We start from the raw sequence: 20725 nt of genomic DNA, 5'->3' as shown, positions 1-20725 counted from the left end.
CATCCCCCACCCCTCCACCTGTTCCCCTGAGACGTGACCATTGTCCCCCAGTAATATGAACACTGAGCATGTGGCAGCTCCACACTCCTCATTGTCCTCCCAAGCTCTCCCATTGGCTACAGACTGTGAGAAACTCCAACAAGCCCAAGACCCACACATGCATATGCAGATTTGGGACTATATATAGGAGAGATGAAGCCAGTAGAGATCAGATTCTCTCTACACAGAGAACTCTACAGCACAGAGATCCAGCCATGGTACCTACAATCACTTCAACTATAATCTAATCTAAGGAGAACCTGACTCTGACAAACAAGGTAAATTGAAGATTCAAATTCAATGACATTTATTCAATTGTATTGATTGATTGTTCATCTGTTTTAATAATGTAATATACCAGAATAAGGTTATTAATGCCTATACTTGTCTCTTCTTGAAGCTAAGAAAGCCAGTGGTGGAGAAGTTATGCAGAGATCGTATCAACAACAGCATTGAGCAGCTCAAGTCTCTCCTGGTTCCAGAGATCCTCAACCAGCAGCCCGACTCCAAGCTGGACAAAGCCGATATCCTGGAGATGACAGTGCGCTTCCTGAGACAACAGCAACAGAACCAGCCAGTGAGCTCCTGCTCAGCACCTGTCAATCAGGGTTACTCCAGGTGTGTCCAAGAGATTGTTCACTTCCTGTCTAAGGATGAGGTGAAGACACAGTCCCAGAGAAGACTGCTGAGTCACTTCCAGAGCCTGCAGCCATCCTCTGATAAGAACAGGAGGGAGATTGACCATCCTCAGTTGAGCTTCCCAGCCCAGCACAGCATCAGCAAAGAAAAGAGTCCAGTCAATATCTCCTCTGGAGGCCCTGGTAGAGACCTACATACTGGAGCTCCACTCAGACAAACACAATGGATGGAACATGTTGGTCTAAGATTCATTTCATGGACAGTAATGAATATAATAAATATATTCTTCATCTTCTGCAGGAGTTTTTAAAGTCTTGCTGTGAGACGTTTAATTAAAGTTGTACTGAACAAGTTAACGTTTTCTGAGAAAATGATCAAATCGATAATTGAAATATCGTTAATGTTTTGTGAAACGTGTTGATTATTTTGATCGTGTTTTTATATTCATGATCAACAATAACTTTAATGCTCCTCCATGAGAACTTTTAACCCACAATAGATATTATATAATCAATCTGTTTGTGATGATCTATGACTGATCTGTTTGAAGGTCAACCTGTACAAGATACAAACGTATTACCTCTACATTTGTGTAGTGATATAGTCATATTGACATTGTATTGAGCATCTTCTGTGAAGCATGTATCAGTTATATATTTGATATTGATCAACTTGAGCTACAGCATCAATGTTCCTCCAGGAGGATTATTTACCCAAACTGGGTATTATACCTGTTATCATCACTCTGTGATTAGCAATATTTGATCTGTTTTTCAGAAAATGTTGCTCACATTAAATTAATAGTTTGTATATTGCATTGAAAAACCCTTGTTTTTTAAAAACAGTTATATTGCATTTTATAAAGACAGTCATTGTGTATCTTATACTAGAGTATCATGTCTTGGAGACCTGTCCAGGTTCTTGTGATGTTTAATCACTTTATTTCTGTTGAAATATTTACCTTAAATTAAAGTATTCAATGATGTGACTCAGTGAGTCAGTCTGAATAAATACACAATATTTCCTGAAATGAAATATTCTTGTCTGTTACTTCATTCTCCTCTTCTGAGAAGTTTCCAACATAGTTACATTTCTGATTTATGATATTCCACATGTAAAAGCAAGAAAGCCTACCTTGACCCAAAACTGTACACACTGATCTAGAAAGCATTAGAATACAACACTGAATCTACTGTACATACCTCTGGGTGCTTCATTCAAAATCTACCAAGTAAGCAGTGGTGGGAAAAGTACGAAATTGTCATACTTGTCATAAGTAAATTCTATACATCAAATTCCTTATATTAAGCAAACCAGAAGTAACGATGTTCTTGTTTTTTAAATTATGGACAGACAAGGCACACTCCACCACTCAGACATAATTTACAAACACAGTATCTGTGTTTAATGAGTCCGCCAGATCAGAGGCTGTAGGGATGACAATGTGTTATATTGATAAATGCGTGAATTGGTGTCAGGCGGTGGGTGTAGCTGGTTCATGCAGTCAGGAGCAGGAGAGCAGAGGTGAGTGAACAATGCGCTTTACTCAAGAAAATAACACAAGTAACATTACCAATGTGCGAACAATAACGGTTGCCACAAAACACGGATGAAAACAGCACCCGGACAAAACCTGCCGGAAACGTACCGACCTGAACAATAAACAATCACACACAAAGACATGGGGGAAACAGAGGGTTAAATACAGGGCCAGTAATTGTGAAATGAAAACCAGGTGTGTGGGAAACAAAAACAAAACCAATGGAAAATGAAAAGTGGATCGGCGATGGCTAGAAGACCGTAGACGTCGACCGCCGAGCACCGCCCGAACAAGGAGAGGAACCGACTTCGGCGGAAGTCGTGACAATTGGACGATATTGATGTCCTGCCTGAGCATTCGAAATGTTTCGAGACTTTTGGGTGCCAGAGAAAATGTACGGGAGTAAAAAGTACATATTGTCTTTAGGAATGTAGTGGAGTAAATGTAAAATTTGTCAAAAATATGAATAGAAAAGTAAAGTACAGATACCCTAAAAAACTACTTAAGTAATACTTTAAAGTATTTTTGATTTAAGTTCTTTACCCCACTGCAAGTAAGACACAAGTTCAGAGACATTTCTATCCATACATAATGAATTTACATTCATTTGTTTTATTTGACATGTGAAATGAATTATAGAGCGATAATTATTCATAATTATGGAGGCATGACTGTTTTTTAGTTTGTTGCTGATATCCCTATTTTACATGTATTTTCAGTCATCATTCCAGTCATCTTGATGTTTGCTTAGTATGATATTTACATTGAATTAAAGCCTGATAATCTGAAATAATCTCATACCGTACATATTGTTACCATTGTCACCAAGATCACCATTCCTTACATGTGTCACACCCTGATCTGTTTCACCTGTCCTTGTGATTGTCTCCACCCCCCTCCAGGTGTCGCCCATCTTCCCCATTATCCCCTGTGTACTTATACCTGTGTTCTCTGTTTGTCTGTTGCCAGTTCGTCTTGTTTGTCAAGTCAACCAGTCTCTCTTTTTCTCGCTCTCCTGGTTTTGACCCTTGCCTGTCCTGACTCTGAGCCCGCCTGCCTGCCCCTGAGCCTGCCTGCCGACCTGTACCTTTTCCCCACCTCTGGATTGTTGACCTCTGCCTTCCCTGACCCTGCCTGCCGTCCAGTACCGTTGCCCCACCTCTAGTTTACTGACCCCTGCCTGCCTTGACCTGTCTATTTCCTGCCCCTGTTGGAATATTAAACCATTGTCAATTCAACGTGTCTGCATCTGGGTCTTACCTTGATTCCTGATCAAATGTGATGATGTACCTGGTGGGCTGATTAGTGAAGTAACAAGAAAGTCAATATCAATATTTACAAATAATGTATTCAATTATCTATTAGGCTAAAGCAATCATGTGTAATTAAGAGCACCTACACTTAATGGTTTAATTGCTTTACAAATTGTACTCCGGACACCAGATATGGACTTGATGCGGAGGTTGGCTCAGAAATGATGGGCAGATAGTGTTAGACTGCCATCTACTGTAACCAAAACAAGCCATTTTTACATCCTAAAATATCTAATTTCCGCAAGCCAGTTTTGGTTGCTTGGATGGTTATTCATTATCACAATCAAAATCTTAGGGTATTGCAAAAATACCAGTCTTCCTTCAAAAAGCCAGACCACAGTAATTCTTGTTCTTGATAAGAGTCAATGACGGAATGATACACTACAAGACATTACTACTGCAATTATTAGTTGGCTTTGCATCAAACCATGTTACCAAGTTTCATTGGTACTCATAAACCTTCCATTGTTTACTCTTTCTTTACTGTATATCCTGAACAAATCCCTCTCTGAATGGTATGAATTAGTCTGTTAAAATAACTAAGGGAACAGCTAACATTCACTAGATTGTCCTCCTTTGCACAAAATTCGCCCCATCCTCTCCATTATCCACAGATTGGGTAGTCTCAGTAATTCCATTTCTCAAGCAACTCTTCCTGGTTCAGAGAAGTGAATTAAAGGCCATGTGCCTCTCTTCCCCTTTCACTTTGCCCTGCCGCCAGCCAGGGTGCAACAACAACAGAAGTTCTACACCACTTTCTTACTAGTGCAAAAGGTAACTACAGAGTTGTGCATGACTAATTATGCTTTATCTAATACAATGTAACTCATATATGTTATGAACAGTACTGTATACCATATAGACTGTTTCTCTCAGTTTAAAAGTGATCTCGCGTTTAAAGAAGTGTCAGGGTATGAGAGAACCCATGTTGGTGTGTTTTGCAGGTATTTATGGCAAATGTATTGTAGAGTGCCGTGGTGTTATTTTATGAAAGCGGTCACTCCTCAATCACCACTGAATAAGCAAGCTAGATGGTGGGTGGCATACAGTGTGGTAAATTATACAGTCTGTCAAAAGCAGTGTTGGGGAGTAGTGAACTACAAGTAATTAAACTACATTTTGCAGTAGCTTCAAATCTAGGTAGTGTTTTCATCAGTAATGAATAACTTTTTTTGCCATGTAGCGCTGTACTGTTGCTAACTACTGAAACTACACAATATGTTTTTGCAAAAATTAAATACATGTGAAGTAGGCAATAATGTCCTTTCTTTTTTTGGCATCAGACCTGCTTAATTGTCACTTGAAACATTGTTATTGTGTTTAATAGGCTAAATTACACATTCACATATGTTTTTGCATTTTGATTTCTATAATAGTTCCAATTTCGATATGAAAATTCTCCACAAAGTAGTTTGGATGTAGTGAACCACTTTTTCAAAGTAACTACAGTTAAGCAAACAATCTTTTTCTTATGGGTAGCTTTAGCGTAGCTTAAAGGAAAATTCCACCCTAAAACGATAGGTTCATATTTGTTTCATTTGTCCATTGTTGACATAGTCCCAAACTGTTTTGCTTGGCAGCAATCAAGTTTTCAAGATAGATAACTTAAAGAAAACAGAAATCCTCCCCATATGATACATTCTGATGCAAAATGCATCATATGGGGATAATTTCGGTATTTTTAAAGTTACAGCTTGAAAACATGTTCCTTTAACTTCTTCCAGCATAAAGTACTTGGTAGCTTGGTAAACTATATTTTCCAAATAGCTTTTCCAAAAGTGCTCTCTTTTTCTCTGGGTAGTTGAGGAACGGTCTATATGTGGTTTGAGAATTTCTTCAACATTCTCAATTTGAAAAGCCACCTAAAACTAATTCCAGTGGGGAGGGCCTTCAACAAACAGCCAACTCTCTACACCGAGTTCCTTCAAACGCACAAGTCACATGTCTGTGATTTAGCAAGCCAAATCTGTCTACTTTATTTTCCTTGCCTCTGTTAATTTCAGGCAAAGCATAATTCAATATAGGCCCAGCTCACGCTAACTCCTCACGGGTCATGTGTCTTTATCTGCAGCTCTGACAGAAACACTCAGCTCTTTCAGAGCCCTAAAGTGAATCAAGTCTGGATTGTACCATTTGGGTTTCTTCCCCATCCCCCAGGGCTCCAATCAGGACCTGTAAGGCCACTGTCGTGGCTGATTACATTATCTGATTGTCTGTCATTCAGAATCAGTTGCCAGTAAACAGAAAGAGGTTATCATTTCCAAAGTGATGATCACTGGGGTACTAAGCATGAGCATCTGTTGGTCTGTTAAAATTATGAGATCAGATAATGAATGATACCAGTTCAGTTTCCTTTTTTGCCCTTCTGACTGGCAAGCCCAAGATTGTGCAACTCCTCTTTAAAAGGATATGAAATATGGGACTTTGTTTCCCCAAGTGTTGATGGTGTCAGGGAAGCTGCGGGCAACAAAACAAGAAGTATTTGTCCATACAGAGGCAGAACTGAGCGTTTTCCCTTGTGTGCGGCTGCTCGGCCATGGAAACCCATTTCATGAAGCTCCCGACAACAGCTCCCACTGAAATCATGTAGTAACCAAAAAAGTGTAAAACAAATCAAAATATATTTTATATTTGAGATTCTTCAAAGTAGCCGCCCTTTGCCTTGATGACAGTTTTGCACACTCTTGGCATTCTCTCAACCAGCTTCACCTGGACTGCTTTTCTAACAGTCTTGAAGGAGTTCCCACATATGCTGAGCACTTTTGGCTGCTTTTCCTTCACTCTGCGGTCCAACTCATCCCTAACCATCTCAATTGGGTTGAGGTCGGGTGATTGTGGAGGCCAGGTCATCTGATGCAGCACTCCATCCCTCTCCTTCTTGGTAAAATAACCCTTACACAGCCTGGAGATGTGTTGGGTCATTGTCCTGTTGAAAAACAAATGATAGTCCCAGTAAGCACAAACCAGATGGGATGGCGTATCGCTGCGGTAGCCATGCTGGGTAAGCGTGCCTTGAATTCTAAATAAATCACTGACATTGTCACCAGCAAAGCATCCCCGCACCATCACACCTCCTCCTCTTCCATGCTTCACAGTGGGAACTACACATGCAGAGATCATCCGTTCACCAACTCTGCATCTCACAAAGACGGCGGTTAGAACCAAAAATCTCCAATTTGGACTCATCAGACCAAAGGATTGATTTCAACCAGTCTAATGTCCATTGCTCGTGTTTGTTGGCCCAAGCAAGTCTCTTCTTATTATTGGTGTCCTTTAGTAGTGGTTTCTTTGCAGCAATTTGACCATGAAGGTTGATGTTGAGATGTGTCTGTTACTTGAACACTGTGAAGCATTTGTTTGAACTTTTGAGGCTGGTAACTCTAATGAACTTATCCTCTGCAGCAGAGGTAACTCTGGGTCTTCCTTCATGAGAGCCAGTTTCATCATAGCACTTGATGGTTTTTGTGACTGCACTTGAAGAAACTTTAAAAGTTCCGGATTGACTGGATAGCTAAATTATCCATGATATGACAACTATTCCATGTCAGCTCAGAACCAACCCCCCCTGTCACATCGCATTTGGGGAAGCCCAAATGTCTGAAGAATGTTGCCATTTCTATTATGACAAACAATTCACCTGCATTGTAGAATATATATATTATTGTTGGTTTGTCCCCCATACAGGTGACTGCAGTCAAGATGTCTCCATGCTGTTGGCTGGCTCTGTTGGCTCTCGCCCCCTTAGTTCTGGCCACCAACCCTGGAGTCAAGGTCAAACTCACAGAGAAGGGCATTGAATATGGTAGGTGTAAGGCAAGGGCAATAGAGCTAAATGTGTGTGTTTGTGTGTTGTGATCATTCTGTCCCAATCCCCTGCTATCCTGTCTTGTTCACAGGCAAACAGATTGGGATGGCATCTCTGCAGCAGAAACTCAAGACCATGAAGGTCCCAGACCTCTCTGGGACAGAGCGAGTTGCTCCCATTGGCAAGGTCAAGTACAGTTTGACAGGGTAAGGGAGTAAATCCAATATATTGCATTGATCTGCATATCTCATGTAAATTGTTGTTGATATAGTCAACTGTGCTTACAAATATTACAGTGTTCACAATACTCAATTTTATCCTCCAGAATAACGATAGTGAATCTGGGACTGCCGAACTCTGCTCTGGCACTGGTGCCAGATACTGGAATCAGCCTAAGCATTACTAATGCCTTCATCAGCCTGCATGGGAACTGGAAGATCCGATACCTCAGTTTCATGTGAGTGCATCCTCGGGACCAGCTGGATTGTTCCAAGCAAGCTGGAACTAAAGACTGCACACCAGTGGAGGCTGCTGAGGGGAGGACGGCTCATAATAATGGCTGGAACAGAGTCTGTGGTTTCTGTATGGTCGATACCACTCCGTTGACTCCATTCCAGCCATTATTATGAGCCGTCCTCCCTCCCCTCAGCAGCCTCCACTGCTACACACCCAGTACATCCCCAGGACAAGCTTTGAACAACACTGCACAATTTTCTCTTGGGTCTGTCTATAAAACAAAGGACTCGATCCACAATCCTTATTTTCTCGGTAACAATCTAGTAAAGACAGTGGCTCCTTCGACCTGGAGGTGAATGGACTCACCGTCACTGACAGTATTACAATCAAGAGTGATGAGACTGGCAGGCCAACGGTCAGCAGTGTCAACTGTGTGGCTAACGTGGGCAGTGCCAGCATCAAGTTCCATGGTGGAGCAAGGTAACTAGACTATAAAGCTGCACAAAAAACTACAGTCCACTAAAAACTTTGTGAGAATGCATGTTACCGACTAAGGAAGCCTAATCAAACCGCAGTGTCATAAAATGATTGCAATGTGGATTTATTGTGCTTTGGTTCTTGTTTCCCAGCTGGCTGTACAACCTTTTCAGTGCCTACATTGACAAGGCCCTGCGCAGTTCTCTGCAGAAACAGGTGAGAGACAGTGTAATGCCAGACCACAAACTCAACCAATAACTCTCTTCCTCTCTGACTGATCTCACTTCCTCTTTGACTCAACTCACTTCAACAATCACAACTGGTTATTCTTCTTCTGTTCTCTTGGCAATAATAATCGCTGTTTCATTGTTACAGATCTGTCCCCTAGTGGCTGATACTATTACTGACATGAACCCACACCTCAAAACTCTCAATGGTATTTTTATTATTTTTTTATTTCACCTTTATTTAACCAGGTAGGCTAGTTGAGAACAAGTTCTCATTTGCAACTGCGACCTGGCCAAGATAAAGCAAAGCAGTTCGAAACACAACTTGTACATAAGAACGTATGATAATGAATCGATTAGTTCATTATTGTGTAATTCATAGGCTACTAAATTGATTAAAATATATATATATTATTCTGCCATTTTGAAGTTCTAGCCAAAGTGGACAAGTATGCTGAAGTTGAATATTCCATGGTGACATCACCCACCATTTCAAATGCCTCCATTGATTTCAGCTTGAAGGTGAGAACTCCAGATTTCCAACTACAAATGTATCCGTTGAAAGGTGTAAACAAGCAAGAGGCATAAAGGTCAAACCTCTCTATCTCTGCAGGGTGAGTTCTACAACATTGGGAAGCACCAGGAGCCTCCGTTCTCCCCCACGCCTTTCTCCCTGCCTCCTCAGGTCAACAACATGCTCTACATCGGAATCTCAGCCTTCACCACCAACTCTGCAGGCTTCGTGTACAACAATGCTGGAGCACTTAGCCTCTATATCACCGATGATATGGTGAGGATCCCTTCACAACTGCAAACGTGTTTGTTCCAGACTCGTCCACAGAGTGATACAGAGTCCTCCTCTCTATTTTCTCCTGACAGATCCCTCCAAGCTCTCCCATTCGGCTGAACACCAGAACGTTTGGGGCCTTCATTCCAGAGGTGATAAACACAACCCACCATTGTCTTCATTTTACCTCACAATATTCAGAATAGTACAGAATGACATTACTGTCCCTCTAGAAACGGAAACATGCCTTTGTTCAAACATCTAAGTAAGGATACCATGAGTGTTCTTCTCAGGTCAGAAGAGTGAAGATGTTCTTCTGTGCTCAGATATCCAAGCGTTTCCCTGGCATGATGATGAAGCTGCTGGTGAAGACGGTGAAAGAGCCCACCATCTTCTTTGAGCCCAACAACGTGACTGTCCAGGCCAGTGGCAGCGTGACAGCCTACGCCATCCAGCCCAACACCACCCTCTCTCCCCTCTTCGTCCTCAACATGGTCAGTCAGTCACTATGTCAGTCACTCAATCAGGAGGTAGAATGCCGTAGGTCAGACTGTCAGAGTGATACATAACTCTACAAGCTCTCTGTTCTCACTACAGGAGGGTAGTGTCAGTGCTCGACTGTACGTGACCGGGGTGAAGTTGGCCGGGGCTGTCACTCTGAACAAGTGAGTATGATTGTCTACACGGTTGCAAAAGGGGAAGAAATAATTTTTCTGGAACTGACAAAAGAAATTGAATGCGGTCTGCTTTTCACAGAATTGAGATGACTCTGGAAACGAGTTATGTGGGACAGTTTCAGGTAAGAATGACATATTCAGAGCTTGTAACATGAATATTAATAGCTTTTTAAACACTTAAACACACTGAATCTAAACACTGAAACAGGTTCGATCTCTTGACAACATCTTCCTGATGGTTCTGAAAGTGGCTGTGATACCAAAGGTCAATGGTGAGTGCTTTCCTTCCTTGATTATTTATATTTATCCTTTCTTTTGATATTTTAGGTGGAAATTGTGCACTAATATTGAATTTTAAAAGCCTGTTAAATTAAATAAAGTGCCCATTAATATCAACCACATGGAGAATACAATAAATCTGTCACTTCTAGGAAGATTTTAACCCATTTAATTCCCCAATTTCTCCAAGTTTAATTAACCATCATTGTAAAACCCTAGATATTTTGTTGCTTTGTGTTAGGTGAGAATGATCGGTTAATTGAATGATTAGAATATTCCGCCCTGAAACATATAATTGTATGGAAGTGATTAGAATGTATAACATCCTAATCAATAAATGTGTAGTCTAGTCAGAATTAGGGTAAAGACAATATGTCTTTATGGTATTTTAAACACAGACTGTCTGAGCCCGGTGCCGACCTGACTAGAGATTTGGGAAAAGAACAGGGAGTATGTCTCAAGGACAAGGTCACTAATCTCTGTCGCTGGGTAGCAGGACATGTGTGTGTGTCTGTTTCTATGGGTGTGTGTGTGTGTGTGTGCGTCTGTTTGTATGCATGTGTGTGTGTGTGTGTGCGTCTGTTTGTATGCATGTGTGTGTGCGTATGGTTGTGAATGTGTGGGCGTGAGAAGTCAGTATAAAATGAATTGTTTTGTATTCCTGACTTTAGAACGTTCCGTGAATAAACCTTTTTGACTATTTAGCTGGGCCTCCTGTTTCATTCGACCAGGATCTTACAAATTCTGGTTTGCAGACTGAGTAATATATTTAAATTGGGTTATGAACCTGGAGAACAAAATTCTCTTATCACTTTGACTAAGTCATTTCTGAATATTATTTATTTAATGTGATTAGTGATTCATTTACGTCTGTCCCTCATTTTAAGGTCAACCCTGAACTCTCGTTTCAATATGGTGAAAATATTCCTTTTTAAAAATGTTGAAAGAAACATTGAACATCTAATAGTCAAATCAGAGTGTAAAAGCAGGTTCTACTCTTTTCAGCCATTTTCTGGTGTTTTGTGGTGGACAACTGAGTGGGTCGAGCATAACACGTCAACCCTGTTACGCATACAGGCGAGAAATGTTAACAATTTCATTTTTTGGGGTGAAACTTGCATTCAATTACCCTCCCTGTGGCACACAAGCTTCTAATCCCCCTGTCACTAGGGGATTTATGAATGATTTAAGATGAAGTCATCCATCCTGTTAGTTAATTTTTTTAATTTAACCTCGAGGTTGGAAAAAAAAAGTTTTCTTTGACTAAGATTCCGTTTGAGGAGTGTATTGGTGGAAAGACACATTAATTGTTTCTGCAATGATTAACCACTGTGTTTTTATCCTATAGCTCGCCTAGAGAAGGGTTTTCCCCTTCCGTCTATTGGAAAGATGAACCTTGTCAACACTCAGCTGCAGGTCCTGAAGGTACATTATATCTAAGAGCTCAGTGCTACCAACATCTATCATTTACAATATCTCCTATACTATAAACAGTGTGTGTCCTATATTTGACAAGCTACTGTTGCTTTTCTCTCTTCAGGACTACATGCTGATTGGGACAGACGTTCAGTTCACATGATAAGTGCCATGTAAATCTCACTGCAAATCAACAATCAAATCAAACCAACGAGACATGCAATTAACGTTTAAAAATCTAAATCTATTATACATAACAATACACCACATTCTTAAATATCTTTCAATCGTTTCAGTGTTCCACTTTCGTCCAATTTATAATGAATATATTTGTATAATTAAACAAATCACAATAAAGCTTTTTTATTTTATTTCATTTGACAAAAGTCTTCTTCAGTCAGTTGTCTCTGGATTGGATCTTTGTCGATGTTACATCTGCGTCGTGGTGCCACAGAAGACGTCCACTCCACACTCACTTTCAGGGTACAGAGGACTAGACACCGTGTCTAGCGACTGAAGCCAGTTGTCCGTCATGGCGGTGGTCAGGTAAACGTGTGGCTGAGTCACTCAGAGAGGTGTGGCTGAGGGCGTGTCCTCTCAGGCTCTGGGAATTGGCTGATTCTATCTGTATGGGAGACAGGCCAGTCAGTCACAGGGCAGGAACAGCACAGTTCTAAGCATGGTGCCCGATTACCTTTCAAATGGCTTATTTCTTGAAAATAACTACTTAAGCCCTTATAAGGACCTAAGCACTTAAATAAACATCCATCAAAGCAAAGCTTTTCATACATACAGAATAATTGAAAGAGAGAAGTCTTGTTGTGACTAAGTGTGATAGAAAATGTCGTATGAAACAGCTACGGCAGAATGAAAGTGTACCTTGACCAGGACATAGTCTCCCGGGTTGATGGGGGAAGTGTGTGTGTCAGTGCCTGTGTCAGTGGGCTGACCAGCCACTTCCTGCCGAGGGAAAATCACCTTCACGTTGCCATCGTTCCTCCCACACAGATCCTGAGCTGATCTCTTACTCTCCTGGTGGGACGTGAAAACAAGGTCAATTGATATTGGAACGATGTGGGACAATTAAGTACCATTGCCTATATGTGAATTAAAGTGGGTTTTACATGAGTCGCCCGGGCGAATTTTGAATCCTCGTTGGCTCGACCTGCTTTAATACTACGTTTGCATGTCACGGGTAAATATGAATCGGTCAGGTCTAAATTGCTAGTCTCACCATGCAGGGTAAGTCTGAGGTGTGGGGAGCAGGGGCTCATGGCTCAATTCATTTCTATTTAAAGATGTACATTATGCTAATAGTAACCATATAATAAGCAGGGATAGCAGTTTCTCCTCATCAGGTCAGGTGGAAAGGCCAAGCATTGGGCCCAAGATATGAGGAGAGCGTTTTATTTCAAGAGCAGAAGAAAATGGTACTCACTCCCTCCACTAGGACGAGCTGTGTACAGCCGATGAGGGCGGAGTTGACCTTGGTGGCCTCCTCCCTGAACATGCAGATGAGCTCCTTGAGCCGCCGCTGCTTCACCTCCGCTGGCACGTCGTCCTGAAGACGATGGAACGCATGGGTTTTCTGGGGGAGAGGACACAGCAGTGTACACAGGATATACGGCATTAACACAATAAATGACATTTAATTTACTCTTGAAAATATTGTCTAATTTAGAGGGGCCTGGACTTCGTAACACAAACTCTATAGACCTCCGGGGGAAAAAACTATGGTTGCGAACCCATGCTCTACACCAATGGTATTGACAGAACATGTGGAATCATTTCCAGTACGTTAATAGAGTTGAACGGACCTTCCGCATACTGTAGGCAAAGAGGAAGCCCACGTTGTAGCGCACCTCCCTGATCAGAGACAGGGTCTGCAGGTGGTCCTCTTCTGTCTCCCCACAGAACCCAGAGATGAAGTCACTGCTCAGGCTCACCCCTGAGACAGACACACAGGACTGAACCGTCACTGACCCAATGGCAATAAGACAGTCGGTGCTTTGAAAAGCATATTACTCAAGATGTCGTTGGCATGCAGCCAATGTGCATAGCCGAACCAGTCTGCAACGGTTACCTGAATTCACAGCAACTATTCATCACAAAGAAACGTATAAACAAGTTGAGGTGGTCTACCTGGGATTATTCTCTTGATGTTATCCACAAGCTCCAGGTAAGCCTCTCTACTATAGCTGAAATTTCCAAAATGGACACAATTAAGACGTATTTGAATCTGTTTCCATGGATGTCGTTACATTTCTATTTGAGAGCAGAGTAAAAGCTGAAACAGAAGAGCTGTATTACCCCCTCCGCATGGCCTGTAGGACTGTGCTGCTGCCACTCTGAGCCGGGAGGTGGATCTGCTTACAGATGTTCGACCTCTCTTTTATCAGCTGCAACACCTACACACAAACACCAGGGTCACAATGTCCACGTCAACTTTTCAATGCTGAGAACAATCTACTTTATAAACTGGGTGGTTCGAGCCATGAATGCTGATTGGCTGACAGACCATATACCACGGGTATGACAAAACATGTATTTTTATTGCTCCAATTACATTGTTAACCAGTTCATAATAGCAATAAGGCACCTCTGGGGTTTGTGGTATACGGCCAATATACCACGGCTAAGGGCTGTATGCACGCACTCCCCGTTGCGTTGTTGCGTAAGATCAGCCCTTAGCCGTGGTATATTGGTCATATACCACACCCCCTCGTGCTTTATTGCTTAAGTATATCCTTCAATGGTCAAATGTTTACCTTACATTTTTGCTTGAGATTAGTGTATGTGTGTAGCAGTGAACAGAATAAGAACAAAGTGCATTCTTTACAATCTTACAGACTATTAGAATAACAATATAATCCCAATACTATTAACATCAGTTTGCCTTTGGACTCAATTTGTACCTCATCAGGGAAGTCCTTGGGATGAGGGGAGGTGAACCTGATTCTCATGCCCGGGTCTATGAGGGACACTCTGTCCAGCAGGTCAGCAAAGCGCAGGCCCCCGGGCCGGGCTCGGTACACCGTCCTAAAGCCCCGGCTCAGCTGGCCTGGCTCTGAACTACAGAACTGTTCCTCTGATGTGTCCCTGTAGCTGTTCACATTCTGACCCAAAAGGGTCACCTCCTTCACGCCCTGGTACAGAACAAAAACACAGCAATGCTAAGAATAGCTTAAGCCTGCATACAGTCCATTAAGACACAAACAAGAGAAGTAACTGCACACCTGAGAGACATTTAAAACACTGACCTGCTCCGACAGGATATGGACTTCCTCAAGGATAGAGGACACTGGTCGACTCCTCTCTCGACCTCGAGTGAACGGGACAATGCAGTAGCTGCACATGTTATCACACCCTCGCATGATGGACCTACAAAGCAGAGAGGGACATGAGGATGCAGGATCAAGGCCAATGTCCTGTATTCAATTCTATATGCAATTCTAGGGTCCTGTGTAACTCTTCTGATCGTAAATGGTCAAATGCACCAGAGTACATTCAACCTGACGAATAAACACTTGCCTAGCTGTACAAGATGTGACAGACAGTCAGAGAGACACTCACACAAAAGCGCTGTAACCCTGGGGGGAGTGGTGAACTGGCATGACATCAGCATATGTCTCCTCTAGAGACAGCAGCACGTTGCTAGCCTGCTGACCACCATGGGCCACAGACAGGAGGCGAGGAAGGTCCCGGTATGCATCTGGACCAGCCAGAACATCCAACAGCTTCTCCCTCTCCAGCAGCTCAGACTTCAGCCTCTCGGCCATGCAACCTGGGGCCACAAACATACAGGGGATCAGAGCCAGCATGAATGCTGTGTTGATCCTAGAGTGTCGGTTCAGACAGAGACATCAAATGTATCATAGTCACAAGTCAGACTGTAACTCATTCACCTAAGACTCCAATTTTCATGGGTACGCGGGTCTTTAAGCGTCTTTTCTTCATGGCTGTGAGTTGCCGTAGTCTGTTCCAGATTGTTTGTTCTGCTTTTTCTCTGTGCGAAGCAGAGCAGGGAAAACCTTGCTTGAGTATGTTGAAAGTTCAGTGAACAAAACTTAAGTAAAAATGCCTCCCTCTGTCCCAAAAAGACTTCGAACTTTACCTTATGGAGCATGTAACAAGGAGGACAACATCAGCCTGAAAGAGATAAAATGTATATTTAAACCACAGGTTTCTGTCAATAGAAATATTTGGTAATGCACATTTTAATCCTCCTAAAAAGTGAAAGTCATGTGTACCTCAGCGACATCACTTGTGCGTTGATATCCCTTCTTCTGCAATATTGACCAGGCAATTTCTGTGTCGTTGACGTTCATCTGACAGCCATAGGTTTCAAAGCACACTGTAATCAACATGCATTATTTAAACGGTCATTAACAGAAGACGATTTTTTTGTTATCCGTGATGTGAAAGTGCTGTGCACAAACCTGTCCTAGAGTTCCCAATTTCTGAGTCCTCAGGAAGATATGCATGCTTGTCAGTGTCTATCAAATCATCAGTGATAACAGGTTGCTGTTTGTTGATAGAAGCTCCCTTGACAAAGTCATGAAATCTTGGACCTGTGGCTATTTGAGTCTTGAATTTATCTGCCCTGCTCTCCTCGTTAGAATGAACGCTGACTGGCTTTGAACAACACAATCTGTGTTGCAAGCTCCATCTAGGTAACCATTGTTCAAAAGTAAGAAAAATAGGTCTTAAACGGTTGGTGTTTCTCATATTTGTCAAATACGTCTATAACGTCAATTACCGCGACATTTTTGCAATGGGTGAAAATGTGAAAACAATGTTCAAAATAACTAAAGTTAGCCAGCTAACGTTAGTGGCTTGACATCTGAAAAAGAGCCCTCCGAATTTGTACTCAGCAGGTGCTGCAGCTTTCGTATGTCATCATTGTCGGTTGAATACTAAATTTGCCCTATTGAAGTCGTTTTAATCCTCAAATTGTCATTCGGTACACAAAGAAATTTGCTAGCGTGATCTTCACGTCTCATGTGTAAACAACTGCCGTCTATCAATCGCGTCCTCAAGGACGTACAATATTGCGGTCCGTCTTGAACCAACTATTTTACAAAAGGTTCCACTGTGACAGTGCCATCGTTGTGCACCTTGAAGTATTCTGTACAGAACTACAGAAAAACGGTTCCATAAATATACATTATATTCCAGATGTATTTAAACAAATAAAACATATAGATAGATGACCAATGAAAGAGAAGGGAGAGAAATCTAAAGCATACCTCAACCAGTACGGTGAAAGGGAGAGAGATAGATAAAGAGAGCGATAGAGGGGGGGAGTGGGACATACAGACAGAGAGGAGAGAGCGAATTTAACATCAGAGGTGATGTCACTGGTGTCTTTGATGGGTTGGTTTAAAAGGTTTATTCAGAGAGTGATGTCCACAAAAAGCTGTTCCAGCATTTCTTCTGAGATGATGACCTGAACTGACATCAAGGACTGCAGGAGAAGGACCCAATAGAAATAACGCACACTTAATCCAGGTAACTTTAAGGTAACTAACTTTATGTTTCAGATTTGATGGTGTTTGTGTGTCAAGAAGACCATTTGATGATATGATTACATACATTGATATTGTAAACTTTTTAACTATATGTCAATCACTTTTTTTTTTTTTTTTAATATAACATTTCTATTGTTAACATCAATCATACGTGCATGTTTAGTTATCAAATGCAAATCACTACACGTTTGTGCTTTAATTATTTATTGGTTGGAACATCAAACAAAAAATATATTACCTGAGTAAAGTTACCCATTTAGTGGATAAAGACATTTCACATTATAGCAAATATTTACTTAAATGTAGTTACATATTGCTACACAATACAAAGAAACCATCAGAACAATATAGCAAGGCTTCAAGTCTACCTCTCCTAGAGAACTCATTGTCTACTGTAGTGATATCAGATCAGGTGCCAAGTGAGGAAAACTGGCTTCAGCATTTTTTCTAATGTAATTTTAACACTGCCATTTCTTCTTGCTGGCCATTGTTTTCCAGAACTAGTCATGATGATGGATAGAGCTGTACTGCTCGTTTTCTGCTGTCTGGTGATGTCTGTATCAGTTGCCCCACTCTACCCATCTATTAGGTAAGAATCCAATCAATCTGCATGATAACATTTTTTTTTAAACATTTAAAGTCATTTTAATAGCATTAAAATGTGTCAAATATAAACCAACATGCTAATTTGACAAATATTGTATCTAACATGGGTTGTATGACGAATTGTCCAATATAATTATTATTTAGAAAATGTTTCTGATAATACATTTTAAGTTTGCTATCTAAAAAAAGCATGCTGATACTACTTGAGTTTAAATAATTAAATATTAATATGATTGCAACTGTTAAAGCTCACTAACCATAATGAACTTGAATTCGAAAGAGTTATTTATGATTCTATTAGATTACTACTAGAGCATCCAAAATAGTTTTGCCACTTGTCATATGATTAAATTACATTTTGAATCAATTAGCTTTTCATGAACCCCTAGTAGCTATGTCAGTAGTGGTGTGCATTGCCTTTTGAGTGACATTTACAACACTCCAATGTGTAAGTGTTCTAATACCAATCTCTGGGGAACAGCAACTGAACCTCCTCAGTAAAATATGTTACTAACCCTCTTGTTAAACAGGCAAATGACGCAGAGCTTGTTGAGTGGAATGATCCACACCTGAACTGCAGTTATCCCCCCTACTCTGCCCCCAGTCTCCTTGACCAGGGGCCAGGTATACACAAATACTCTCTGCTAGCTCCCTTTCCAAGAATTCAATTTTCACCCTGTGCTGCTGAAAAAAATGATGTAATGCTTCATCCCACTGATGGACGATGTAACAATGGAATGAACATGAGGTGTGGTTAGTAACAGACAAAGACTGGACTGCCAAGAGAGAGCAGAAAGAAACAGAATAATTGCAGCCAGCAGTCTGTCTCTGAACACCATGCTCTAAATCTATCAGGGGTCAGTGTGCCTGTCATAGTGTGTGCCCTGTCTTTTTATTATGCTAACAAGGGTCAAGATGTCTGGATTAGTCACTAAAATGTGTAACATTTGCACAGCACATTAATCACAGCATTCAGGGGCAAAGTATGAGACCATTGTTATGCATATGCAGAAAAACACATCTACTGAAAATGGTCACTTGACCTAACTACAATTGAGATAATGGCATTTGAAATATGGTTGTTGTTTACGATCATTTTGAATGTTATCTTTATAACTCCCTATAAAGATAAGAGCTGCCCAGACATTTTTGTTGTTGCGATTTCACTTGGTTTTGCGAAAGTTACCGCACCAGTGATACACTTCCTCATGCTTGTCCTGCAGTTGCCGAGATAAAACATGAAAAAAGCCTCCATAAACACCCAAATATGTCCTTTTAGAAACGGCAACGCTCTCGGTATAATGATGCAGGTCTTTCGATGTTATACTCTTGAAATTGTTATTCCGAACTTAATCTAAGTGAAATCTCACAAAAATTTCCCCGTGTCACTGGATTTAGGTTAAAAGACCTAAAAAAAAAAGACCTAATGCCCTTACCTTGATGACTTTTTGCAAATTCAATCAGTTGATTCAACTTCATCACATTAGATTTTTAGGGTTGAAATGTGGAAACAACTTTGATTCAAACAGTTTTGCACAGTGGGTGGACATGTCATACCATATTTATGTGACGTGTTTTTCCCCCAGGTTTGGTCAGAGGGACACGTCCATCCTGTTGACCTCCTCTATAGAGCATCCCATGCAACTGCTGGAAGAAAACAGCACCCCCTTGACGCAAAAAGCCGAACTGCGGTCAGTGCCGCCCCAAAATCTGAAATAGCTTTTGTTGTTATACAACAAAAAGGAATCAAGGCAATGACTGAACTTTCAAATTATATACATCTATCCATGAAATGGTCATGTGCTCCCTCCCATCTTTCATCTCAGATCAGGAAGACATGCTGATGCTATCTTTACCAACAGCTACAGGAAGGTTCTAGGTCAAATCTCAGCCAGGAAGTTCCTACAGAGCATCATGGGAAAACGGCTACAGTGAGTAGCGGCTGTTTATGCAATCTGTCAGTAAGGATATACTATAGTTAAGCAATAAGGCCAGAGGTGTGGTATAAAGCCAATATACCGCGGCTAATGGCTGTTCTTAGCACGACACAACGGAGTGCCTGAACAGTCCTTAGCTGCAGTATATTGGCCATACATCACAAACCCCAAGGTGCCTTATTGCGATTATAAACTGGTTACCAACGTAATAAGAGCAGTAAAAATAAATGTTTTGTCATACCTATGGTATGTCTGATATACAACAGCTGTCAGCCAATCAGCACTCAAACCACCCAGTTTATAATTAAGTATAGAAGCACTAAAAATGTTTATACTGTACTTATTCTACTCTTTCTTTTTTCAAACCCAGAGTAGAAGGCCGGAGCTATAATGTGAAATGTCAGTCAGACATTTACGAGGGCACCTACAAACAGGACCTGACATCTGTTCAGAGAAAACAGAGTTACAGGGGACAGCAAAACAATTTCAAGAAGCCAAGGTACAGTTCCCACCCAGTACATGGTTTGGAAATCTTGATCTCACTGCAGACTGTAAGCCTTCAGGGCATACACATATGTTGCCAAATTGTAATATGTGAAGTGTGTCTCGTGGAAATGCATAGTTGTGATTGAACTGACATTCCTACTTAAAATGTTCTCTTCCAGACTTCTATGTAGTGAATGTAAGCGAGGACAAAGTGAAGACAAGAAGTGTTTATCTCCAACCCTAATGACCTGAAAATGTCAAAATAATAAATTAAAAGCTATTTTCCTATCAAAGCTTTGAGTCAAGAAAATCAATGTCACTCAGTTCATACACTCTGGAAAACAATTGTACTAAAGGATATGTAACCACAGTTTTCACAATAAAGCAAAGAGATTTGATATGAGTCTAGTGCATTAATTTGACTTCCTTCTTCCAACTGAAACAAATACATTTTATAGGCACTATTATTTCAAGGACTTGAGTATGATAGAATTAGTGTGTATTGCACCA

The 20725-nt window shown here is 41.1% G+C and overlaps 3 protein-coding genes and 1 pseudogene across 4 annotated transcripts; 3 read left to right on the top strand and 1 right to left on the bottom strand.

The window, feature by feature from the left end:
- The first annotated feature begins 254 nt into the window (after positions 1-254).
- LOC120064894 lies at positions 255-864 on the top strand (annotated as a pseudogene).
- Positions 865-4247: 3383 nt separating this feature from the next.
- Positions 4248-12031, top strand: LOC120064955 (bactericidal permeability-increasing protein-like). The gene is made up of 16 exons (XM_039015563.1): positions 4248-4305; positions 7216-7333; positions 7428-7542; positions 7662-7793; positions 8117-8272; positions 8422-8485; positions 8645-8705; positions 8927-9018; positions 9110-9286; positions 9376-9435; positions 9610-9777; positions 9881-9948; positions 10040-10082; positions 10169-10232; positions 11588-11664; positions 11780-12031. Exons 2-16 carry the CDS (start codon positions 7231-7233, stop codon positions 11816-11818), a joined length of 1419 nt encoding a protein of 472 aa, XP_038871491.1. The 5' UTR covers positions 4248-4305; positions 7216-7230; the 3' UTR covers positions 11819-12031.
- On the bottom strand, positions 11444-19357 carry cdk5rap1 (CDK5 regulatory subunit associated protein 1). 2 transcript variants are annotated; one of them, XM_039015562.1, is made up of 13 exons: positions 19229-19357; positions 15906-16009; positions 15770-15804; positions 15561-15661; positions 15229-15439; positions 14916-15036; positions 14571-14801; positions 13966-14063; positions 13798-13853; positions 13473-13603; positions 13094-13243; positions 12535-12687; positions 11444-12280 (listed from the first exon to the last, which is right to left on the bottom strand). In XM_039015562.1, exons 1-13 carry the CDS (start codon positions 19269-19271, stop codon positions 12149-12151), a joined length of 1566 nt encoding a protein of 521 aa, XP_038871490.1. In that variant the 5' UTR covers positions 19272-19357; the 3' UTR covers positions 11444-12148. The 2 variants fall into 2 exon arrangements, with proteins under 2 accessions (XP_038871490.1, XP_038871489.1); XM_039015561.1 differs by lacking the exon at positions 19229-19357 and adding an exon at positions 16095-16684.
- ghrh (growth hormone releasing hormone) lies at positions 17686-20603 on the top strand. The gene is made up of 5 exons (XM_039015564.1): positions 17686-17775; positions 19379-19483; positions 19619-19723; positions 20100-20228; positions 20395-20603. The coding sequence occupies exons 1-5, from the start codon at positions 17693-17695 to the stop codon at positions 20465-20467; spliced, it is 495 nt and encodes a 164-aa protein (XP_038871492.1). The 5' UTR covers positions 17686-17692; the 3' UTR covers positions 20468-20603.
- Positions 20604-20725: the final 122 nt, after the last annotated feature.

This window comes from Salvelinus namaycush, chromosome 20 (genome assembly GCF_016432855.1).
Source record: "Salvelinus namaycush isolate Seneca chromosome 20, SaNama_1.0, whole genome shotgun sequence".
Taxonomy (NCBI): domain Eukaryota; kingdom Metazoa; phylum Chordata; class Actinopteri; order Salmoniformes; family Salmonidae; genus Salvelinus; species Salvelinus namaycush.
The sequence above is the reverse complement of the archived record's forward strand: the minus strand, read 5'-3'. Positions and strand labels throughout refer to the sequence as shown.

Excerpts from the sequence above, each read along its gene's own strand:
- ghrh (XM_039015564.1), top strand. The coding sequence starts at position 17,693 with ATGATGATGGATAGAGCTGTACTGCTCGTTTTCTGCTGTCTGGTGATG. Across the intron at positions 19,484-19,618 it reads ACGCAAAAAGCCGAACTGCG|ATCAGGAAGACATGCTGATG; the intron begins GTCAGTGCCGCC and ends CTTTCATCTCAG. Across the intron at positions 20,229-20,394 it reads AACAATTTCAAGAAGCCAAG|ACTTCTATGTAGTGAATGTA; the intron begins GTACAGTTCCCA and ends GTTCTCTTCCAG.
- cdk5rap1 (XM_039015561.1), bottom strand. The coding sequence starts at position 16,383 with ATGAGAAACACCAACCGTTTAAGACCTATTTTTCTTACTTTTGAACAA. Across the intron at positions 15,440-15,560 it reads CATGAAAATTGGAGTCTTAG|GTTGCATGGCCGAGAGGCTG; the intron begins GTGAATGAGTTA and ends TTGTGGCCCCAG. Across the intron at positions 14,064-14,570 it reads CCAAGGACTTCCCTGATGAG|GTGTTGCAGCTGATAAAAGA; the intron begins GTACAAATTGAG and ends GTTTGTGTGTAG.
- LOC120064955 (XM_039015563.1), top strand. The coding sequence starts at position 7,231 with ATGTCTCCATGCTGTTGGCTGGCTCTGTTGGCTCTCGCCCCCTTAGTT. Across the intron at positions 9,287-9,375 it reads TCTATATCACCGATGATATG|ATCCCTCCAAGCTCTCCCAT; the intron begins GTGAGGATCCCT and ends TTCTCCTGACAG. Across the intron at positions 10,233-11,587 it reads TGTGATACCAAAGGTCAATG|CTCGCCTAGAGAAGGGTTTT; the intron begins GTGAGTGCTTTC and ends TTTATCCTATAG.